The sequence below is a fragment of the Notechis scutatus genome, chromosome 7 (assembly GCF_049901735.1).
Source record: "Notechis scutatus isolate UNSWTSFEM ecotype Mainland chromosome 7, rNotScu1.2, whole genome shotgun sequence".
Taxonomy (NCBI): Eukaryota; Metazoa; Chordata; class Lepidosauria; order Squamata; family Elapidae; genus Notechis; species Notechis scutatus.
Window position 1 is genome coordinate 8142725 of NC_142015.1, and position 23633 is coordinate 8166357.

Below are 23633 nucleotides of genomic sequence, written 5' to 3' on the forward strand. Positions count from 1 at the left end.
CCAGATTTATAGGCTGATGAAACATCAGTTTCCATTTGCAATTTTAAACAAGCCTTATTCCTTGATTCCCCCAATGAAACAATGAAGGTGGTTCATGTTTTTATCTGCATAGGCACGTACAAAGGATTGGGAGTGAGGTATGGAAGGGCCTGAGCTGAATGTTTCGACAGCTTTTTGGAGACTTGGTAGAGTTATTTTTCCATTACAAAAAACCTGCAAGAGTAGTGATGGTGTGCATTAATACAGTATGTGAATTATAGGGACTTTCCTTTTTTCATAACATTTCAAAATTTTCTAGCCATCTTTTAGCTGTGTATGTTCCTAGCCCTTTATTTCCTAGTACTGACAGAAGAGATTGCTAACTGTGGGGTCCTTGGTGCTCTCTGAGCTTGGTTGTAATCTTATGGACGTTTCATTACCAAACTAGGTTTACATCACTTTGTAAAGTAACCCAAACTATTTCTGATTGTTCTCTACTTTATCCAGGTTCCCCAGGATATATCACTCAATTTTTGACCAAGAGAATTCAATGATGGGCATTATTCACTGTAATGGAAACCTGTATAGAAGAACAATTGTTGGTTCTAGTTCACAAGACTTGTAGGTCCAGTGACAATAAAACAACAACTTGGTAATTCAGGGCTCACAGGAGCCTCTGTATTACACTTGCACCTTCAATTCCTGATTATTAGACATGAGCAGCAGGTCGTAAAAATGGAGCACTGAATGTCCCCCTTTTGCAATCAAAACTTATGACACTGTTCTACGTCAAGGAACCAACACATACAGCATTCACAGTCCAACTTTTTAAAATTTGTAGTGCATAACAGGCTTAAAATAAGACTCCAAATGTATCCATGACAACTCTTTTTTAAGAAATAGAGCTATTTCTGTTTTGCCAAGAAGATTCAAATCTGGACACCTTTCGACCCTCCGTTTCCTCCCCCTCCCCTATTTAATAAGCCACTGTAAATAAAAGTTCACCAATTCGGGCTGAAATAGAATAGAATAGAATACTTTATTGGCCAAGTGTGATTGGACACATAAAGAATTTGTCTTGGTGTAAATACTCTCAGTATACATAAAATACATTCGTCAGGAGTCGAGAATCATCAGGTACAACACAATGATAGTCATAGGGTACAATAAGCAATCAAATCATACTATGAAACAGTCAATAAAAATCGTACGGATACAAGCAACAAGGCTACAGTCATACAGTCACAAGTGGGAGTGAATGGGTGATAAGGAGTGATGACAAGGTTAACAGTAATAGTAGTGCAGACTTTGTAATAGTTGAACAGGGTTGAGGGAATTATTTGTTTTAGCAGAGTGATGGCTTTCGGGGGAAAACTGTTCTTGTGTCTAGTAGTTCTGGTGTGCAATGCTCTATAGCATCGTTTTGAGGGAAGGAGTTAAAATAGTTTCTGTCCGCGATGTGAGAGGTCTGTAAATATTTTCACAGCCCTCTTTTTGACTGGTGCAGTATACAGGTCCTCGATTGAAGGCAGGTGGGTAGTAATTGTTTTTTCTGCAGTCCTAATTACTCTCTGAAGTCTGTGTCTGTCCTGTTGGGTTGCAGAACCAAACCAGACAGTTATAGAGGTGCAGATGATAGACTCAATAATTCCTCTGTAGAACTGGATCAGCAGCTCCTTGGGCACTTTGAGCTTTCTGAGTAGGTGTAGAAAGAACATTCTTTATTGTGCTTTTTTGATGGTGTTTTTGATGTCCATTTTAGGTCATGTGATATAGTAGAGCCTAGAAATTTGAAGGTCTCTACTGTTGATACTGTGTTGTCTAGTATTGTAAGAGGTGGTAGTATAGGAGGGTTTCTTCTAAAGTCTACCAACATTTCTAGTTTTGAGTGTGTTCAGTTCCAGATTGTTCCAGTTACACCACAAGGCAAGTTGTATAACCTCCTGTCTGTATGCGGATTCATCATTGTCTCGAATGAGACCAATCACTGTTGTGTCATCAGCAAACTTCAGTATTTTAACAGATGGATTATTTGAGATGCAGTCATTGGTATATAGGGAGAAGTAGAGAAAGCACACAGCCTTGGGGGTCCCCTGTGCTGATTGTACAGGTATCAGATGTGATTCCGCCTAGCTTCACCTGCTGCTTCCTGTCTGTTAGGAAGCTTATGATCCACTTACAAGTGTGTTCAGGTACCGCTAGTTGGTTTAATTTACTTAGAAGAGTGTCTGGAATGATGGTATTGAATGCTGAACTGAAGTCTACAAAGAGGACCCTTGCGTAGGTATTTGGAAATTCAAGGTGTTGTAGGATGTAATGCAGAGCCATGTTAACAGCATCATCTATTGATCTATTTGCTCAGTATGCAAACTGCATGGGATCTAACTGCGGATCTGTGATGGTTTTCAGGTGGGACAGCACAAGCCTTTCAAAGATTTTCATAACTACAGATATTAGAGTAACTGGTCTGTCGTCATTCAGTTCCTTGATGGAGGGCTTTTTTGGCACTGGGATGATAGTAGAGCGTTTGAAGCAGGAAGGAACATAGCACATCTCTAGTGATCTATTGAAGATTCAGGAGAAGATGGGGGCCAATTGGTCAGCACAGACTTTTAAGCAAGGAGTTATCTTGTCTGGCCCTGGTGCTTTTCCTGGCTTTTGTCTGTGTAATAGATCTTGCACTTCTTTTTCTATGATCACCAGAGGTTGTGAACCCAATGGATTGGGGCCAGTTGTAGGAGGCTTGGCTGTTGTTGGTGTGTTTGAGATGTGGGTTGTGGAGATAGGTGGCTGTAGTTTCTTTTCAAACCTGCAGTAAAACACATTCAGGTCATCTGCTAGTTGTTGATTTCCTTCTGCCTGGGAAGGAGGTTTGCTGAAGACAGTGATGTTTTTAAGAGTTTTCCACATGTTTGCTGGTTCATTTGTTGAGAACTGATTCCTTAACTTTTCAGAGTAGCTTCTTTTTGCTGCTCTGATCTCTCTTGTTAATATGTTTCTGGCCTGGTTGTATAGCATTCTGTCACCTTTTCTGTAAGCTTCCTCTTTGGAATGAAGTAGCTGCTTAAGTTTAGCTGTGAACCAAGGTTTATTATTACTATATATTTGCAGGTTCCTTGTTGGTACACATAAGTCTTCACAGAAGCTGCCATATGATGTTACAGTATCTGTGAGCTCATCTAGGTCTGCAGAGGCATCTTCAAAAACATTCCAATCAGTGCAATCAAGGCAGGCCTGGAGTTTCAGCTTAGCCTCATCTGACCAAGTCTTCACTGATTTAACTGTTGGTTTCATGGTTTTGTCTGTAGGCAGGTATAACGTGAATCATACAGTGGTCAGAGTGTCCCATGGTAAAGATTTATAAGCATCTTTTACTGTTGTGTAGCAGTGGTCTAAAGTATTTTTGCCTCTGGTGGGACAATTTACATGCTGGAAATATTTTGGGAGCTCTTTCCTTAAATTTGCTTGATTGAAATCTCCTAAAATGGTGGGAAGGGAACCTGGGTGTTTGGCTTCAGCCTCCATATGGTAATTTGATCAGCAAGAGTTTGTAATGCCTTGTTTACACAAGCTTGTAGAGGAACATACACAGCTATTAGGAGAAATGAGGAGAACTCACATGGAGAAAATGGCTTGCAGTTGATATGTAAAGACTCTAAGTTTTCATCACATAATTTGTATATTATAGTTTTATCCTGAGACCAGCTGTTGTTGATATATAAACATAATCCTCCACCCTTTTTTTTTACCTGATGTCTCTTCAATTCTGTCTGATCTAAATGTCTGAAATCCTGGGATGTATATGGTGTTGTTCCCATGAATTTGTGGATTAAGGCAGGTTTCAGTAAAACAAAGAACAGCTGAATTGTAAAAATCAGAATTCCATCTATTTAACAGATGAATTTCATCCATCTTGTTAGCAAGTGAGCGTAAATTAGTCAGAAAGATTGAAGGGAGAGGAGTCCCCCCCCCCCCCCATTCCTTAGTCTGTTTAAATTCCTGCTCATTTACCTCTTCTCTTTCTGGGCGTTGCCGCTTCTTTGCTTTTTTTGTTGTAATCCATAGCACCGGGAAATTAGTTAGAATCTCCTCTGTGTTTGCAAAGACAGGTGGGGGTGAGGAATCAGAAAGGTGCTCCTTAAGGAAACATTGCCTAATTCTTAGCAGATGGTCTCATGAGGATGAAATCAGTAGTGAATTGCAGATAATAAGGAATAAAGAAACCATTAGAGAGCATTTCACCGAGGCAGCCATCATCGGTGCCATCTTGGCAGCCCAAGAGTTTGCTACAATGGGTGATCATATTTCTAAAACCCTCATTGGAAGTTGAATAAATATAAATTGCATATATTGTGCTTTCATAAATATTTTTTTTCTAGAGAAGTGTTCTAAAGCAAGGTAGGGCCAAGATAGCAATGTCTTTGGGAGTGATTAGCAAGCTTCTTGTCCCAACTGGATTCAATAGCTATTCCTATACCTAAGACAAGAGAAGGTCCTTCTCTCCATCCAGCAGCAGCTTTTCAGATACCATTGAGAAAAACATGCTGTGGAAGGAACGTCATTTTCCCATTGAGTCTTCAGCAGGGCAACCTATCTGACGCTCTGAGACATGTGCAATGGTGTCAGCATCTCTTCAAAGATGGCTCCTTTCACATTCGACCCTCTCAGGTTGGCCTCTTGTAGATCACAGCCTGACAGGTCACAGTTCTGAAACAACAGAGCAAGTTATTAGCAGGAGTTACTGGATGACTTGCCTACAAAGCAGCATGGCTATTAAAGTTGAAGGAAAACTCCCAATGAATCCCTTTGTTTAACTCTCTGGGATCCATCAAAAATCAGAAGATGGAGACCTCACCTCCAAATCAGTTCCTGCCAAGGTTGCTCCTCTCAAGTTGCAGTTTTTCAATTTTGCGTTCTTTAGAGTTGCAACTCGGAGATTGATGCCAGTCATTTGACTTCCTTCCATATCAACACCTTTCAAGTTAGCACCTGCAGCCACAAAGTCCAAGCCCATAAAAAAAAAGAGGTGGAATTTCATCTCACTCTCACTGTCCCTTTAGCATCCTATTACAAGATATAGCAAAAGATTCTGACTTTTATGTTGATTGAACCATTGGATTTATTGTACATAAACTAAATTCTGTCATGTTCTTCTTCCTTTTCTGGTAAAACAACCATCATAAAAACCTTAGGGCACCATAATTCATTAACAAAGGCATCCAACTATAAAAGTTTGCCATATTTTATCTTTCTGTTTTATTTTATTGTAATTTCTTAAGTTAATATTGTGAGCCACCCAGTCATCGAGAACCAGTTGGCATACAAATTGAATCAATTATTATAGTTGGTCGGATAGTCAGCCAGATGTTTGGATTGGATTTGACATTTTTATTCACCTATCAAGTCCTTCCCAAGAGGCAGATAGGCAGATATTGTTACTATTCATTGCAGTCAGATGGATGCTCAGACTGGATTTAGCATTTTTGTCTGCCTATCAAATCCTTCGCAAGGACTTGGGATGGCCTATGTGGATGTTTGAGTGTTACTGATATTGTCACAGGATGTAAGCTGTTTGAGTATAGCTGCCTTTTGCAATTGACTGATGGTGAATTTGTCAATGCCGAATGTGTTCGGGTTGTGCCCCAGCTGGTTTAGGATTGTACCCAAGGTACAATCCTAAACCAACTGGATTGTACCTTGGGTAGTACTATTAGTACTATCTTTGCTTTCTTTGCCACAGTCTTTCTATTTCTATTTGCAAGTCTTTATGTTTTATTATCTGCTCCAGTTCCTTCTCTTCTATTCTCCAGGTCTAGTCTTCAGGTCCTGCCTTATTATTAATCAAAGTGCAAGTGTATAAGTAATGGAAGACATATCCCTTCAGAAATGGTTGAAGAGGTTACGAATTGCAACAGTAAATGTTACGCTGCCGTATGTTTAATCAATATTTGTGAATTGGATTTTATCATATTCCTTTTTCTTCTTAAAATCTACTTATCCCTGGGGTCAGAAGTGGGACAGAGTCACAAAAACCTAGCAATTGTGGTATCCAAACCATATACCATGCAACATGCTCAGTCATCATTTGTTAAATGTGTGTAAGCTGTGTTGGATTTCAACTAGCGTTGTTTTCCTTCTCTGCTTCCTGCTCATTTAAATTGTACTTTTTTTATCTACATAGCAGGTGCTCTGAGTTACTTTTCCTCTGCTTTGAAAGCAACTTTTCGTCATCGTGATATCTGTTGATCTGATTAATATTTCCTTTCGATTCTAACAACCAACCTTTAATGATCAGAGACACATTCAGTCAATTCCTGAATGATACTGACTGCATTACATAAAAATCGGTGGAGTTTACCTTCCAAATTAGCTTTAAGGCCAGAAGGATCTTCAAAATTGCAGCTTTTCAGGGAGGCTCCCTCTGCATTTGAGCACAACATCTTTACACCTTGGAGGTTGGCATACTGCCAAAGAAAGAGGAAAACAAAAATTTCACATGGAAAAGAGGCCACATTTCATCTGATCTAGAAATCTGCAGGCTACATTTGACAGATGCTGGACTGATCATATATGCTTACAATACTACCAAGAAAATTCCACAGCCTTTGTTAGCAGAATCTGCAGGTGTCAGATCACAGTGCTTTACCTAAAGGACTCTTCAGGAAAAGAATTGTAGATAAAGGACTTTATCTCTCCCTAAACGTAAAGAACTTCACTTTTACCTAAACTCTTAAAATTTGCCTCTTGATTCATTTCATGGTTATTTCATTTCATCTTTTCAAGTCCACCATACCAAGTCCTGATCAAGTACAGCAGGGGTGTCAAACTCAATTTCATTGAGGGCATCAGGGCTTGTGTTTGATCTTGGGAGGGCTGGGGGGGGGGCCGTGGCCAGGGTGGAGCGCCCTGCACCTTCCTGCAGCTCCCAGCCAGCGAAAATTGATGATTGACAAGTGTCATTACTAGTCATATCTTAAGATTTATTTCTAGGCCATGCATGCTCCATAGGGCAGCTATTGTGCAGATTCCGTCTTTTTCAAAGTAGTACTACTTTAGGCACACTACTATGGGACAAAGCTAACCACTCATTAGGTGGAGTGGTTAATCCGTTTTGCCTAAAGTTTGCAAGTGTGTTTTATTCTTATCCAAATAACACCCACATCTAGAACAGATCCGGAGAGATCAGCCCGTTCAAGATTTGAGCAGCAGAGGTTCGCGTGGGCCAGGTTGCATCGGCTCAAGTTGGCCATCTTGAAGTTGATGTACCGGAGATCTAAACGAGAGAGGTCTGCTCCGCTAAAATTTAACCCCTGGAGAAGAAGAGAGCAGTGGTCAGGTGATCTAGTCCACAAGGAATCTGAGTTCAAAATGACTTGTTTCAATTCTGCCATGGTTAGATCAAACTCAAAACAACCCTTCTGGAATGGAAACTTCGGGGTCAGCCTTGTTATCTACATTTTGTAGCAACTATGGCAAAATCCAGGTCAGAAATCCAAATGCAATTGCTTTGAAGACAAAGTGTTTAATCTAACCCAGAGAAGGAGTGCAGTCAACATTTATTTATTTGTCCAATTCCTAGTGCCACCCATCTCAGTGAATGACTGGGTGGATTACACTTCAGAACATATATTGCAATTAAAAATATGATTACAGATTACCAGAGGTGGAAGAGACCTTGTAGGTCATCCCTGACCTAGAAGGAGACCTGACACCATTTCTGACAAATGGCAGTCCAGTCTCTTCTTGAAAGCCTCCAGTGATGAAGCTCCCACAACTTCTGAAGGCAATTTCGGTTTCATTGGTTGATTGTTCTCACTGTCAGGAAATTTCTCCTTATTCCCAGGTTAAATCTCTCCTTGTTCAATTTCCATCCATTATTTCTAGTTTGGCCTTCGGGTGCTTTAGAAAATAGCTTGACCCTTTCCTCTCTGTGGCAGCTCCTCAAATATTGGAAGACTGCTATCCTGTCTCCCCTGGTCCTTCTCTTCCCTAGGCTAGCCATGCCCAGTTCCTGAAACCGTTCATCCTGTTTTAGCTTCCAGTCGTCTCGTCATCTTGGTTGCTCCTCTCTGCACTCTTTCTAGAGTCTCAACATCTTATTAAAATACTGTAAAGCAATAAAAACATTAAAACATCCCATTCAAGATACACAAGAACATGTGATCTAGGTTCCTCTAAAGTAGAGGTCCATGAAGCAGCTCCAATACTTGGTATGCCAGAAATTGGGCCCTGCAAACAAGAGAAGCCCCATCCATGGGATGCAGGCAGCATGCAAAATCATGCCTCCTTCCAGCCTGTGGAAAAACCTCTCTCCACGGAAGGGATCCCTGGGGCCCAAAGGTTGGAGGCCGCTGCTCTAAAGCATGCTTATCTAACCTTTTATTTTCTCTGGGTTGTATCAAATGAAGTGGAATGGGCTGCATATAAAACATATAGTATAGTTAATGTATACAAGCAAACTTGCTTAATTTTTCAACATTTTTATTATCTTGTGGGACCGTATTACTAGCTATCCAGGACTGCATGCTGCCTGTGATGATTTTTAATATATCAGAGGAAACTTTTTTCTTTACAAGTTGTGCAAAACAGCTCCAAAAAGACATCCTTATTTTTTTTATTTATTTCAGTGACAGTCATATTACCTGACAGCGTAGCTCTGACTTGGTTGAGGTTGCAAGGAGGAACCTGACAAATTCCTTTCGAGAAATCGGGGAATGGTCTTCTGCAGGTTGGGAATTCTGTCAAGGAAGAGAAGAAGCGCTTAGGCCCAAACAATACAAGATGGAATAGCTCACATTGGGCGATATACAGCAGGGTGGGGATATTTGAGGCATTTTACAGATTATAGCTTAACAGAGTGGGAAGGGACCTTGTAAGTCATCTAGCCCAAGCGGGAGACCCTATACCATTTCTGACAAATGGCAGTCCAATCTCTTCTTGAAAGTCTCAAGTGATGAAGCTCCCACAACATCCGAAGGCAACTTCTGTTCCATTTTCAAGAAGGATATTTACTATCCACGGAAAAGCTGTTGGGGATGTTGACATTGTAGGCTTGTTACATCTAATTCTGTCTCTTTCCTCTAAACCACATCTAGAAATCACTGGTTTTTGCTAATTTACTTCTTCTGGCTACACTGTACGGCTGAGCCCATTAATGTCTATGTCTGAAGAACAAATTGTTGGCATGCCACTTTATTGTGGCGCAGCAATTTGGGAGTGCTCTTTTTCTTGGCACGCAAGGAAATTAAGTTGATATCCTTAAGCCATATACAGTAGGTGTGCATCTCTTTGAAAATAACTAACTTGACTGGGATCCACTCAGAATGCTGTCAATTAAATGTTACTGGCTTTTTGTTCACTTTTTCATACTTTAATTAGGGATTCTAACAATACTAAAAAGAAAGAAAAATACAAAGTACAAAAAACAGATTTCTGTCTCTCAAAAATTTCTTCAAAATGTTTTTGTTTTTAACAAATAGAAACATTTCCAGGGCATAATCATCATCTTCATTTACTGACCCCAAAATCCCTTGTAGGGTGGAGTCTGGGCACCTGAATGGAGCTAGCAGACTGTTTTAATGGCTGGATGCCCTTCCTGTCACCAGTGCAGAGTTTTGTTCATATTTTCAGTGTGCCCAGAGAGAGAAATATCTGGTTCTACCTAGGATCGAACTCACAGCCTCCTGATTGTGAGGCTAGACCTCCAACTCTAGGCCACCACACCACTTTCCTGGGCACAATGTAACATAAAAACCAAAATTGTAACATAAAAGCCAAAACAAAGGCGAACAGTCAGAAAGGAAGCAGATTCAAAAATTAGCATTACCTTAATTGCTAGTTCAAGGTGTTCAATTAGTGAGTCAATTCCAAAGAACCTCGCTTCCTCTAAGACACCTAGCATAAGAGGAGCGATACAACAAAGCTAGCAATGGTTACGAATAATGACAAGATTCACCACTCAACCTCCCTGCTCTCTAATTCAGGTTATAGCAACCATGCCCAGGATCAGACAGTTTCATTGGGCCAAGATCCTTTGCCAGAACTGGTTTCAATCATAATTAATATGAAATATCAACCATGATTTACTACTTAAGAGAAACAATGGTTTGAAGATAAACTGTAAGCCACAATTCCCCAGCTTCATACAGTATGCTGTTTTATTGCAAACCAGGTCAACATCAGCATGTTAACAAAAAAAAATCTATCTAGTGATCTTAATCTTAAATCCCTTTTCCAGGTCTGTTTGATTAAAAATTCCACAACCTCTATTTAGCCGTGTGTTGATTGATTCATTAATCTTAACTTTCCTCTGAAGCGGCTGTTTACTTAATACTTATTTCTCCAGTTTTGCCCCACAACAGGAACCCTATCAGTTTGGGCAAAGAAAGAATGACTGGCCCAAATCATCCAGTGACTTGAACGAGTGTAGTATAGTATAGTGGTTATGGTGTGGGGCTAGGACTGGAAAAATCCAAGATTGTACCAAAATGCCAAAACCTTGAGTGAGATTTTCATGTGCTTGGTTCTAATTCAGGAAGCTTGGCTTTAGAATTGTCTGAGAACAAGCATGGTTGTAACAAAGCAACAAAATGTTTATATGTCCTAGTACATACCCAACAAATTAATGCCATCGTTCACAATTAGCTGTCCATGCCGCAAATAGTTTAAGATCGGTTCAAAGTACTCCGGACTTCGGTCAATCAGAAAAGCTCCGCTGTGATCTCTCTTGTTTCCCCAAGCATCTGTTGCAGATGGACACATTTTTTTCAAAAAAATGCTTCCCTTAACCTGTCCTGAGATAAGTCCATTTCTCACCCTCCCCGTCTCCATCTGTCCCCAGCAGCTAAAATGCATCATCTGTAGCCAAGTTTAGAAATTAGACTTAAGTGCCGCTTAAGTTAAGAAATTAGACTAAATTCGCCACCACAAATTTAGAATGGGGACATAGTAAATAAGGAGAAAAGGACATCCTCTAAACTGGAAATACATGTTCTGTTGTCTTGCTGGTGGTTCTACTACATTTACCTTCTAAAAGCAGGCAGGACCAGGATAATTAGATGGTGTCATGGTTTTAAGAAGTTAACTTCATACTCCTCCAATTCCATACACTTTTGGCCCCAGTCTGAACTCTGGAGGCTGCAGAAAAGGTTCTAACACATTATTTATAATCTGACCAGAACTTTCTTTTCTGCTTTGTGATTATTTCCATATGGGTGGACTTCAATTTCTAGAATTGTTAAGAATTCAAGGAATTGAAGCCCATGTATGGGGAGGGACATCCGTTGGGAAAGACTAATCTAAAATATAGTTGAACTACATTTCCAGAAGTCGGCATAGCTTCCAACAAGAATGTTGCAAGATGTAGTTCGGCATCATCCAGAGAGCTTCAGATTCTCCACCCTGTATGATCTAGGAAAAAGCCCCAAACCTGTTTACATATGGTATGTAAAGAGAATAGTAACTATGTTCTTCTTTTGTGGCACTTCTGTAGCCCATGACCAACAAAATTGCCTGAAAATCATTCCTCACTCCTGACTTAATGAACTGCTCAACTGATCCTTTCTTCTTCGTGTACCTTTGGACATGCTCCTCAAGAAGAGCTAGCTAGACAATGCTGCCAGCCCAAACTCTCATTCTTGTTTATAAACACAAATCCAAAGTGTGCCACTGGGGTCTATGTAGTTTCAGTGTAGAATCATATACATCAAACCTTACTTTGCAACAAAGAATAGTTTACATGGCATGGATTTGCAAAATGGGTACTGGATAGAGCTTTCACATATGTATCTCAAGTCATACCAACCTTTATCTTTAAACATGTGAGCCAACATGCTATCAGGTTCTTTACTAACCAAAGTGCTCCTAAGAAAGAAATATAGAGAAATGAATACATTGGCCACTTTGGCATTTGGAGTAGCATTCAGGTGGCGATTTTTAAAAAAAGCCATTTGGCTTATTTACTATTTATTTCCATTTTATGTTTATTTATTTTCTTTTTATGTCCATAGAAAGAAGTGACAATAAAGGTTATCTTATCTTTATAAGCAAGTTGGGTCCCAATGCTGACTTAACCAATGGGAAATGGGAAATGTGGTTCTACACCAGATTGGAGAAATGTTGGTTGAACCTTTAATTTATGGAATTGCTCAATTTAAAAATAATAGAGAAGGCTAAGACAATGTCATATTAAACCAGCATTTTAAAATCATGGATGGTTGAAAAATCATTTGGTATGGGTTGCACATAATAATAACCAACAACAGCCTTCACATATCATGCTACATGAACAGCCCTACAGTTTAACATGAAGCCTGAATGCAACCACTGTATCTAAAAGTTGTTAACAGCTTTATTAATGAACAATGCACTTAAGCCTTAGCTTAGTTTAGTTTACTTTATTGATTAGCTCTTGGGCCATGTCAAAGTGCAGAATTCCAGACACAAGTTATTACTAAAAATTAATAAAATACAATTTAAAATGAAATTGGAATAAAATACAATAGTTTAATATATATATATATATATATATATATATATTTAATATATATATATATATATATATATATATATATAATTTTATGTATATATATGTATATATATATATACATAAAATATGATAAAATTGTATTTCGGTATCACCCCTACAATCTACCCCAATCAGTCCCACATATGCCGATCTCAACTGAACATTTAACCCTTAGCAATATTATCTTTCCAACGATGAACTTCACAATAAGGAAATAGACTCATACCGGGTAGTCGTGAAGTACCGTCCTCCTACATTGAGTGTTATCCAATCTGAATGAGATCCTGTTAATGTTTCTAGAGAGTTGATGTCATTCTGGGGATCTATGAACATGGAAAACATATCAACATACATTAACAACTTTAGACTTCCTGTTCTTCGGGGGGGAAAACTTGGTGCACTTACCAATGAATGGTTCATCTTCACATACAAAAAGAACGTCATCATCTCTATGAAGGAAATGAGAAAGAAAACCAGGGATTCAGAATAAGCCCAACAAATGTTTTTGGAAAACAGTAATTGTTAATTCCAGATTCCAAAGTTTTAGAGAGCTAAAATCAATCCTATTGCATTATGATAATGGTTTAAGTGATAAAGATCTAGATAACAATTCAACTATGCTAAGTAGCTTCATAGGAAGGAGTTTGAATTAATTCTTTTATGCAATAGTCATTTGTCGATAGTCTGTATATCAAACTTGCTCTGAAATGCAGTGTTTGAGCAAGAAAAGTTTAAAAAATGTGAAATCACCAAGACTGTTTTTTCTTTTCTTTTTGAAAGAGGATATGAGCACCACAATCTAAAACCATCCCTTTTCAGAGTCTGATTTTTGTTTTCCTACACTCCACTGCTTTAGTGTCAGGGAAAAGAAATACATTGATAAATTAACAAACTCTCCATGCTCTAAATTCAATTGCTTTTGCAGATGGTTTTGATCCAAATTCCTTAAATGCAAAGACATTCATGTTTGGGAAAGTTGGAAAGCTAAGAGTCAAGCTGGAGACTCAGATTCATATTTATGCAAAAATACTCTGGTAACGGGGCTTTGTTTACAGCCTACTTCCCAACAAATTCAATAAGCATAGGACACATGGAACAAACAAACCCCTTTAGTAGAAAAATATTTGTTAGAAGGCAAACTATAGGATGCGATAGCAATTCTCTGGCCAAGGGAGATGGAATGAAAACCTATTTGTAACCATTACACAATGGAATCCACATACAATCCTGTCCCAGATGAGAAGCTATATAAATCATATAATTTGACTCAGAAGCTCAGACTTTTCCTTCCTCTGCTTTTTCATTTATTGTAATCAGAGTGTACAACAAGGATAAATGCTTGATGCCCTACAGATGCTTTGGACTATAGCTCTCACCATGTCCAACCAGCATGAAAATTATATTTCTGGACATCTGGAAGACATCAGGTTGCCTACTCTTAGTTCACAATAATTTTGAATTCTTCACCAACTTTTTAGCTAATCTTGGGACATTTCCAAATCAGAATCAAATCATGGCTTGAATGGGGCTGGGGTTATGATTTGCAGAGTGGGCTTTTCACATGTCGGAATAGACCCGTGTTTTATGCTAAGTCACCGTCATGGATTATTAAATTTGGCCTTGGGCATGGCATTCAATTAAGCCAGGATAACTGCATTATATTGCTGAATGTTGTGGCAGCCGCATTATATGGCTGAATATTGTGTGTGACATGGGACACCATGACATGCTCAACAAACTGGGGTGGCCAACATTTTGGTTGCTAAAGGCAATGCTTAACGTTTTTCAGGATAGAAGTCTGCAAAGTGGCCATATCACGTAAGCAACAAGAGATGGGTGGGAAGACTGGAAGTGGAAGAATACAAAATAACTGAGTTAGAAGGGACCTTTGAAGTCCTCCTGTTAAGGCAGGAGGCCCTATACCAGGGGTCCTCAACCACCGGGCCGCGGACCGGTCCCGGTCCGTGGAGCACTCTGTACCGGGCCTCAAAGAAAAAAAAATTTAAAAAATGGCGGCTTTCTTCGCCTTCGGTGAATGCTGCTGGGATCGGGGATCAAGGACACAAATGAAAGAAGGGGAGCGAGGAAGCAACCGAAGCCTGTCCTGCTCTCTGGCTCAGCAGCTTCGGTTTCCTCCCGCCTCGTTCCTCTCTCAGTCGCTCTCTCGCTGCTCCACCAGCCCAGGAAGAAACTGCTTCAAAGAAGCCGGGGTGGTGGTGGTGGTGGGCTTTTCCTGTCGCCGCAGCTCCTCCGAAGCACCCAGTCACCCCCACCCCGCCCGCCCGCGCGCAGTTCAACCCAGTGCTCCGTTCTGCCTGCCTGCCTGTCTGGTTGTTTGGGAGCAGCTTCAGCTGAGAATAATAACTATTCGCCTCTTTTTATCAGCCGAAGCTGCTCCGAAACGAAGGCAGGCAGGCAGGCAGGCAGAACGGAGCACTGGGTTGAACCGCGCGTGGGCGGGCGGGGTGGGGGTGACTGGGCGCTTCGGAGGAGCTGCGGCGACAGGAAAAGCCACCCCCCACCCAGCTTCTTTGAAGCAGTTTCTTCCTGGGCTGGTGGAGCAGCGAGAGAGCGACTGAGAGAGGAACGAGGCAGACACCTGAGGGAGGGAGGGAGACACCTGAGGGATGGGGCTGAGGGAGGCAGGGCCGAGGCGCTCCCTGAACTTGGTGGTTTGCTGGCAGACGTTTTATTACCCGACTAGGTAACAACATCAGATGTTACCTAGTCAGGTAATGAAACGTCTGCAAGCAAACCACCAAACTCAGATTCTCTCCCCCGGTCCTTGAAAAAGTGTTTGTGCTTGAAACTGGTCCCTGGTACAAAAAAGGTTGGGGACCACTGCCCTATACCATCAGTCTCTTCTCAAAAACCTCCAGTTATGGAGCACCCGCAACTTCTAAAGGCAAGTTATTCCACTGCTTAATTCTGATTGTCAGGAAATTTCTCCTTAGTTCTAGGTTGGGACTCTTTTGATAGTCTTCCATCTGTTACAGAAGAAGATGGAGCTATAATATATTCTCTATAAAATAATCCCTGTTGATAGGAGTGGTGTGAGGTGGAGCTCTCGCCTCACTATCAGGAGGCTGTGAGTTCGATCCTAGGTACAGGCAGATATTTCTCTCTCTGAGCACATCTGCTGAACAAAACTCTGCACTGGCGTCAGTAAGGGCATCCGGCCACTCTGCTAGCTTCATTCTATTGCCCAGACTCCATCCCGCAATGGATTATGGAGTCATTAAACGATGATGAAAATAATCCCTGTTGATGGCTTTGTAGGAAAGGGGTTCATGGCCATTTCAACATCAATACATTGTACTCTATTGTAGTACAACAAATATGGCATTCCTGAATCAGCTTTCATTCCACCTTCCAAGCAGTTCTTGTGCCTATTAGGCTTATTCAAAAGGACTCTAATGAACACATTTCCAATATAGGGTAATCTTACCTAATTAAGGCAATGTCGTCAATAAGTCCACCTCTTCCATTGTAGACACTGGTTGCTTTTATTCCAAGCTTATTGCTTGCGACAGAAAGCAAATCAGACAGTGTTCCATAAACAGCCACAACCTATAAGAGAAAGTTAGCCTTTTAATTCAGTGCACCCAGTTAGGTTTTTCATCCATTTATATTTTATACTAGTATGAACATCCATGCGCTGTGCAGCACTCGATCTGCTTCAGAGTCAGCCTGAGATAAATTGGACCACCCCCCCTCCCCCAAAGAAGTGGATCAGCCTTAGAAAATCTGTGCTTCTTTCTCATTCCCAGTTTCCACAATGTAGATTGCAACAAGGAAATAGTTTTATCTATGCTTGAAATTTAATATATTTAAGGCATTTTAGAGAACAGTCAAGCTACCAATACTTTTTCCATTAAATGAGGTCAATTTCTAGATTCATATTGGATCCAAACAGCCTCACAGTATTATCCTGCAGAATTAAGGGGCCCAGTTTGTGTATCCTGCCACCACAATGTGGCTTATTTGTTTCAGTTTTCAGTAATAAGCCACAATTGGTTGGGTTGTGTAATAAACCATACAAGCAGTCCTTGTTTAGTGTCTACAACTGGAACTGGCAACTTGATTATTTAAGCAAAACAATCACAAAGTGAAATGCAACTCTGCTTATGATCTTATTTCAGCTTTCCCAGATCTGCCCAGGTGGTAAATGCAAGGATTGGTCATAAAGTTACTTTTTCATCACTGTCATAACTTCAAACGGTCACTAAATGAAGCAGTTACTAAACAAAGACAGTCACTAAACAAGGACTACCTGTATTTCAGTGTGGTTTATTTGATTTTGACACAGCATCATCTGCAAATTGAGTGATTTATCAATTTTATCAATTTGTGCATAGAACTATACCTTAATTCAGAAGTGGTGGAAAAGAGAAAGGGGAGGGGGATATCCAAAACTGATTGTATATATTGACCATAACAAGTAGAGTATTGTACTTATTAAATGCATTGTGCCGCTGATAAAAGCAACCAGTGGAAGTATTTCCAAATCGGGGAGATTCTTTTGCATTACAAATGATTTCAGAACAGTCCCATTATTAATTGAAGGAAGCTGGATCACTAAGCAATCAGAAGACAAAATGATTTCAAACTGTTAATAGGCCACATCACTCTTAGATGAACGGATGGTGGAGATTTAATCGCCTCATATAGACTTCTCCATCTTTTATCACTGGAGATAATTTTCTCTCTCTTTTTTTTTCTTAAACGTTTATGGCTTCCAATATTTATGTTTGTAACTTCAGTGTATGCTAGAATGCAACGAAGTCTACCATGGCAGATGGACTGCTCCTGTTTTATTTTGTGCATCTCTCGCCCACAGATGGAAAACCACATCCTGTGCTTGTCATTTGTTTTCCATTCCCAACAAGGTAAAGCACAGATTCGTATGTCAAAGGCCATCATTTTAAAATGCCAGTCACTTCATAAACCCAAAGCAACAGGGTTCCACAGGTGCTGGCTGATCTGATGCACAATTTTTTTTTAAAAAAAAATATATCCCCAGTCACCCGCTGTTTATAATCCAGAGTTTCCATACCTGTTCCCAATCACAGCCCTGCCACCTGTTGTTAAGAGTGAGCAGAAACAGCAACAGGAAAAACTTTTGATCGGTCCAAACGTCATCGCACTTCCCAGCTAACCCTCCTGGGTTCACAATCCATCAGAATGAGCAAACGTCAACTGAGAGGAATATCTGGGAAATTTCAAGTGGCAAAGTTCTCCAGAAGTTCCTCGCCTGTCCTAAAAATCGATCATGGCTCAAGCTGTGCATTATGTCAACGACAAACAGGATGCTGTTTCTCTTTAGTTGGTATAAAGCATATCTGAATTGAAATATTTCTTGAGGAAAGGAGAGCTACGAATAACCTAATCCCCCAAGTTTTTTTAAAAAATTTTTTTAGGGAATGAACCTTTACTGCTAAACTTTTTTTAAAATGATGAAAGTCTTGCATTTTTAAGACATTACAATTTAATATGTTCTCACACAATTACCTAATTCATGTGAGGCACTAAACATGAGCAACCGATTTATTAAACTTGAGCTCTCAACTTACACAACTGGGAAAATCGACTTCTATGCTACAAGATAAAGTTAGTTCTCAGTTTATGACCAGAATTAGGACCAGAATTTCCAAAGGCCATTGTTAAATGAGTAAATGCCCAATTTTAAAAACGCCTTCCCCCCCCCCCCATGACTGTTAAACAAATCACTGCAATTCTTAAGTGAATCATGTAGTCTAGGCAAAACCGCTTTTCCTCACTGACTTTGCCTGTCAGAAGGCAGCTGCTGTGGCCCCTCCAGCAGCCGAAGCAGATGAGGAGGAGGTGGGGGAGTCAGGGGCATCATCAAGGCAACCTGAGAGCTCTGAGGGGGAAAAGGGAATGGAGCTGGCAGAGAGAGAGAGACACGGAGCCTGGGCCGTCCAACATCCTTCAGATGGGAGAGTCAACAGCCCCCAAGTCTGGAGGTGGTTGATGAAGAAGAGAAGGAACAGCTGGGTTCAGTGCCTGATGCGCAGATGTGAAGAAGGCAGAGGAAAGGAGAGCGGTGGAAATCTATGGGCCGATCCTTGGGATGGAAGAGCCACCGCTGCCAGCAAAGCTTCACCTCAGTTCTGGGGATAAAAGGCAGGAGACGGAGATGAATAGATATGGCAGACAACTACTCATCTTCTGGCTAGACGGCCTTGTTAGACTGCGTTGAGAGAGAAACTTTTTGCCGAAGCAAGGCATCTTTTGAGTTCACTTCAGAGGGTTTGTCATGTTTGGGGAGCTGGGTCAGAATACCAGCTAGGATAGTCACAAATGGTGGTCACACGACCCTGAAATTGCTTCAACTGTGGTAAATACATGTCAGTTGCCAGGTGCCCAAATTCTGATTATGCCTCCGTGCAGATGATATGGCGGTCATAAATAGAAGGGACTGGTCATATATCACTTTTTTCAGGGCTATCATAATTTCGAACGGTCAATAAAAATGGTTGTAAGTCAAGGACTACCTGTATGATGGTGATTACAATGCAGGATATTGCAAGGAAAAATTAGAAAAGGTTTTCCTAGATCTTTGTTTAGCTTTCACAGGCTCTTTTATATACTTTTGCCAAAGCCATAAGCAGGTCAGAAGCATGTTGTGACTGTCACAAGTTAGGAGAGTCACATTCAAATCCTAAACTCTGCTTCATTGATTACACTGTGAGTCATAAGAGAGTGAGTGGAGGAAATGACATTTGGACAATGGACAGCTGTCTCCAAATAATCAGTCCTTGATGCACAACATCAGGAAAAAAAGAATTTGTGGGAAAGGACACTGCAACAACAAAACATTGGAAATAACAAAGACAAACGCTGTTTTGCGTTCAGATCTTAACCCTCCATACAATATTGCTTTTCTCATTCCTGCTTGTTGAGTTATTATTAGCTTATGACAGCAAAGAAGCATACCTTATGGATTACTTATACCCTGGGAACAACTCAAGAGTTTCTAGGATAGAGATTCTTGTATACTGTGCTGACTTGTTTGGTTGTATGTTGACATGTGATCTCGATCATTATGGCTTGTTAATCAGGGAGATATGAGTTAGTATCTTAGGGAAATCCAACCGTGTGTTACCCAACAAACAAGCCAAAAGAATACCAGTATTTGGCACAGTAAGACTGAAAAGGCTAGGGATCAAAATGACCACAATTTGTTGGGACTGAAGGCAAACAGACATGTCCCAAGATTAATGTTGCAGGATCCAATCTGGTTAGATCACTGGGACCAGAGGTTTAATCTTCTGAGCTTTTAGACTTGTGCTGGAGGCCATCTTCAGGGAACTTCTGTCTAGCAGAGTGTGTGCAGATATTTATATGGTGCCTGGTTGTGTGTGGCTTTTTAGTTGTTGATGGGTATTAACGGCTGGCTTTTAAACTGTTGGCTCTTGTGCACAAGCAAACAACAGCCAACCAACAAAAGCCCAATCAACAACTAAAAAACCACACACAACCAGGCATTATATAAATATCACACACAGAATAGCCCAAAGCACACATTTTGCTAGAGAGAAATTTCCTGAGGATGGGCTCCAGCATCAAAAACTTGGAAGACTAAACTTCTGGTCCCAGTGACCAATCGGATCAGATCCTATAATTTGTTGCAATTATAATTTACAGAACAAGCCACAGCATTAATACATAACACTAACCATAGAATTGTAACAGAAAGATATCGCAGGCAAGCAAACAGTTGATTGAATAAGTCACCAGACTAATTCAGGTACGACTAAAGATAATAATTCAGCTCAAACATCTTGCTAAGCCAAAATCTAACCACAACATCCTGTGATGTGAGAATCCAACCATACTCTCAAGGAATCTGATAAGAGAGTTTGCTAATAAAGCTGTTTATATTCCATGTATGCCCAAGCTATATATTGGTAAATGAATACAAATATTGCAAAATGATGTAGCTATTTTTTGGGGGGGAACTATCTTGGTATGTGCTAGATTTTTGGAATTTTTCACTGCACTGGGAAGATGGAGCAAAACATCACAATATTGTTTGAATAGGGAATTGCATTCTTCTCCTTAAAAACAGTGTGTGGAAGAAGAAAAAATATTTTGGGAGGAAGCCTAGATCCAGTTTATCAAAATAAACCTACACAGGTTATTTGTACAGCTGGATGCTGGCACAGATCTTTTAAAAATTAAGTCCAGAGAAAATAACATGTCTCCAAACAGATTTATAGCTGTACAGCATTCATTAATTTATGCCTGTTCCTTGGTCCAGGAAAAAGTGATGCAAAGCTTGCATTTTCATTAATGTGAAGTGGACTTTTACTGGCACACAACCAGCCAAGTCACTGGCTAATTTCACACACAGTTCGAAGACATAATAGGCTAATCTGGAATTTGCCACTAGGAAATTGTCCTAAATAAATGAACCTTAGACCAATTTGTCCCTCATCCGACTATAATTCCTCCTGCCCACTTCTAAATCATGATCCTGTATTAATTAAACCTATAATAATTCAATGCAGTCTTCATAATCCTGTATATTTAATCCAGCTCTTAGGGAATGAGGATACACAAACAAGGGAAGGAATTAAGCCCGCTGCATGAGGGCTCAACTCTGGCCAAGGGGACAAAATATTGCAAACTAGGAGAATGAGAAGATGTAGTGCTGTACAATATATTATGCTTAGGTAAGATTTCTGTGGCTCTGTGATTTGCATGCACCAGTCCATTTAATTTATGCATTGTGAAAATGCAAAAAAAAAATCATTAACAGGTTAAGAGTGTTGTGTGAATGCAAGCTTTCTTCCTTTTGCAATAATTGGTATTAAATTGCGGAGTACCCACTAGGTAGAAGGGCAAAATTTAAATTAAATTATTAACAATCAGCATCAGTTAATAGCAGCTTTGGGGAGGGAAGAGAGAGGTTTTAATCAAAAAGTTGACATTGCAGTTCTGATGGTTTGCATTTTTTATCAAAGCCATCATTTATTTTGTGGATTTTGTGTAATATGATGTTCTACAGTACTGTGCACTGAAGAAGTTTTCAATACTTATTTCTAATCTGAAGGTCATTGCAGAGTGAAATACAGTGCAATCACCAGAAAAGAAATAGGATAAGTACTAATTACTTTATTGTGGGCTAAACATAAAATTGCAATGAAACCTACTAAGATGACTATATATAGCTGGTCTGAAAAGGTGAGGACAGGAATTAGATGACTTGCAAATACTTTTCTTTCTTTCTGGTGCTCTTTCAAATGTTTGCAGGCCAGACATGCTAGCCAATATATATAGCCAATGTCTCTATTTTCATATTCTCATGTCCTCCAGATCTGTCGAACAACACATTTCATCACTCTTCATAGGAGTGAAACCAGGAATGGGAGTGCCAAATCCTACCAAATTAGGTGACTGCCCTCATCTGATTAATTCCAAATTCCAAACAGGATGAGAACTGGCTAAATCCTGGGGGTGAGGGGGATAGCAGACCACCAGGAAATCCTAGGGCTGTAGCCAAGATCAGAAAGTTTAAAAAGTGAAGCCAGTCACCTTCACCTCCTAAAAAAAACCTTATATAGATTTCTCATCTGCAAAAAAAAAAACTTCCTCATCCCTTTTCTGGGAAGGTGGCCAGCTCAGAGAAGGGTGGGGTGGAATTCCAGGCAACACTGGAGGAAGTAGCTAGAAGACTCTGGGGGGGAGACGAAATTCCAAAGAAAGCTAAAAGTCAACATTTTGGGGGGTTGGTTGCAGCCCTTTTATATCAGCTCCATGCTGGAAAGCACTATTTCAAGAGTGGCAATACCTTTGGCCACTTTTTTTTTTGCCCATGGTTTTATTTTTTATTTTTTGAAATGGCTGTTTTCTTTTTTGTTTGTTTGTTTAAAATAGTTTATTTAAGTTTCATATATTTAAAACATTTAAAAAGAAACAAACATATAAACAAATATATGTATATATATATATATATACATTTTGGAGCAGGTATTGAGCATTGGTTACACTTTTTTCTTTTTTTCTTTTACCCCATAACATTGACGTGATCTACCTTGTTACAATACCTTCCTCGTTCTTTTAATATTTTAATTTCACAGAATACTTTATTATACACACGTCCTTCATAGTTTCATAACTTATTCAGTTGTCAAATGTTGCTTTTTCTTTAAACATTCATACCAACAGTTCCAAACTTTGTAGCATTCACTATCTTTGTTGTTTTTTTAGTAATTAGGTTAGGCTAGCCATCTCTGCACACTCGTGATTTTTTTTTAATGACCATCTCCTCTGAAGGGACAATAGACAGTTTCCAATTTTGAGCATAGTTTATTCTAGCTGCCGTTATAATGTGCAAGATTAAATATTGATATTTTTTTTCTATTTTTGAGTCTATCATACCCAGCAAAAAGGTTTCGGGTTCAAGTTTTACATCTTGTTTTAGTTATATTTAGAATCCAATTTTTGATAGTTTTCCAAAACTTCTGGGCATATGGACATGTCCACCACATATGAAAGTGGACACCTTTTGGCTACTTTTAAGTCTTGTGGACTGAAGTCCACACAAGTCTTAAAGTGGCCAAGCTTGGACCTCTATTCCATCCCTTTCAAATCCAGGGGGAATTGCTCCCATGGAAGCTACCCCAGGATTCCCACCTTCCATCTGCAGCTCCAGAAAGCTTCCCTGTCCGGCTGTTCCCGATTGGGAGACTGCAGTCCCTCCGGGAGCAGAGACCTCGTGGTGTCCCCGATGCACCCAGAATCAAAGAGTAGTCCAGTAGTCCCGTTGCAAAAAAAAAAAAAAAAAAAGAGCCACGTCTTTCCCCGCTTGCCCCCTCCGATAGGAGTCGGCCGGCTTACCTTCCCATTTCTGGGGCTGCCATTAACAAACAGGGTGACTCTCTTCATGTCCTCCCTCCGGAGATGCTTTACCAGCCCTGGCTACAAACCCGGAAGAGTGGCTTCCTTTACCAACAGGCCCACCCACCAATCCGCCCCCTGCTTGTTTTTCCCTCTGCCCAATGGGATTCGAAAAGGCACGAGCTGGGCGGGACGTCTAGGCAAGGAAGGCATCCGTCCGTGCGATTTGCTTTTCAGAGGCAGAGGGGGGCGGGGCCTA

At 40.2% G+C, this 23633-nt stretch overlaps 1 protein-coding gene across 1 annotated transcript; it reads right to left on the bottom strand.

Annotated features, from left to right (window-relative positions):
* Positions 1-1001: 1001 nt before the first annotated feature.
* Positions 1002-23507, bottom strand: KCTD9 (potassium channel tetramerization domain containing 9). The gene is made up of 12 exons (XM_026671323.2): positions 23375-23507; positions 15954-16075; positions 12911-12954; positions 12732-12828; positions 11783-11841; positions 10593-10721; positions 9806-9873; positions 8622-8717; positions 7140-7289; positions 6338-6443; positions 4835-4968; positions 1002-4686 (listed from the first exon to the last, which is right to left on the bottom strand). The coding sequence occupies exons 1-12, from the start codon at positions 23420-23422 to the stop codon at positions 4570-4572; spliced, it is 1170 nt and encodes a 389-aa protein (XP_026527108.1). The 5' UTR covers positions 23423-23507; the 3' UTR covers positions 1002-4569.
* Positions 23508-23633: the final 126 nt, after the last annotated feature.

Coding starts and splice junctions, on each gene's coding strand:
- KCTD9 (XM_026671323.2), bottom strand. CDS start 23,422: ATGAAGAGAGTCACCCTGTTTGTTAATGGCAGCCCCAGAAATGGGAAG. Junction 12,955..15,953: donor GACGACATTGCCTTAATTAG/GTAAGATTACCC, acceptor TTTCCTTCATAG/AGATGATGACGTTCTTTTTG. Junction 11,842..12,731: donor CGGTACTTCACGACTACCCG/GTATGAGTCTAT, acceptor TTTCTTTCTTAG/GAGCACTTTGGTTAGTAAAG.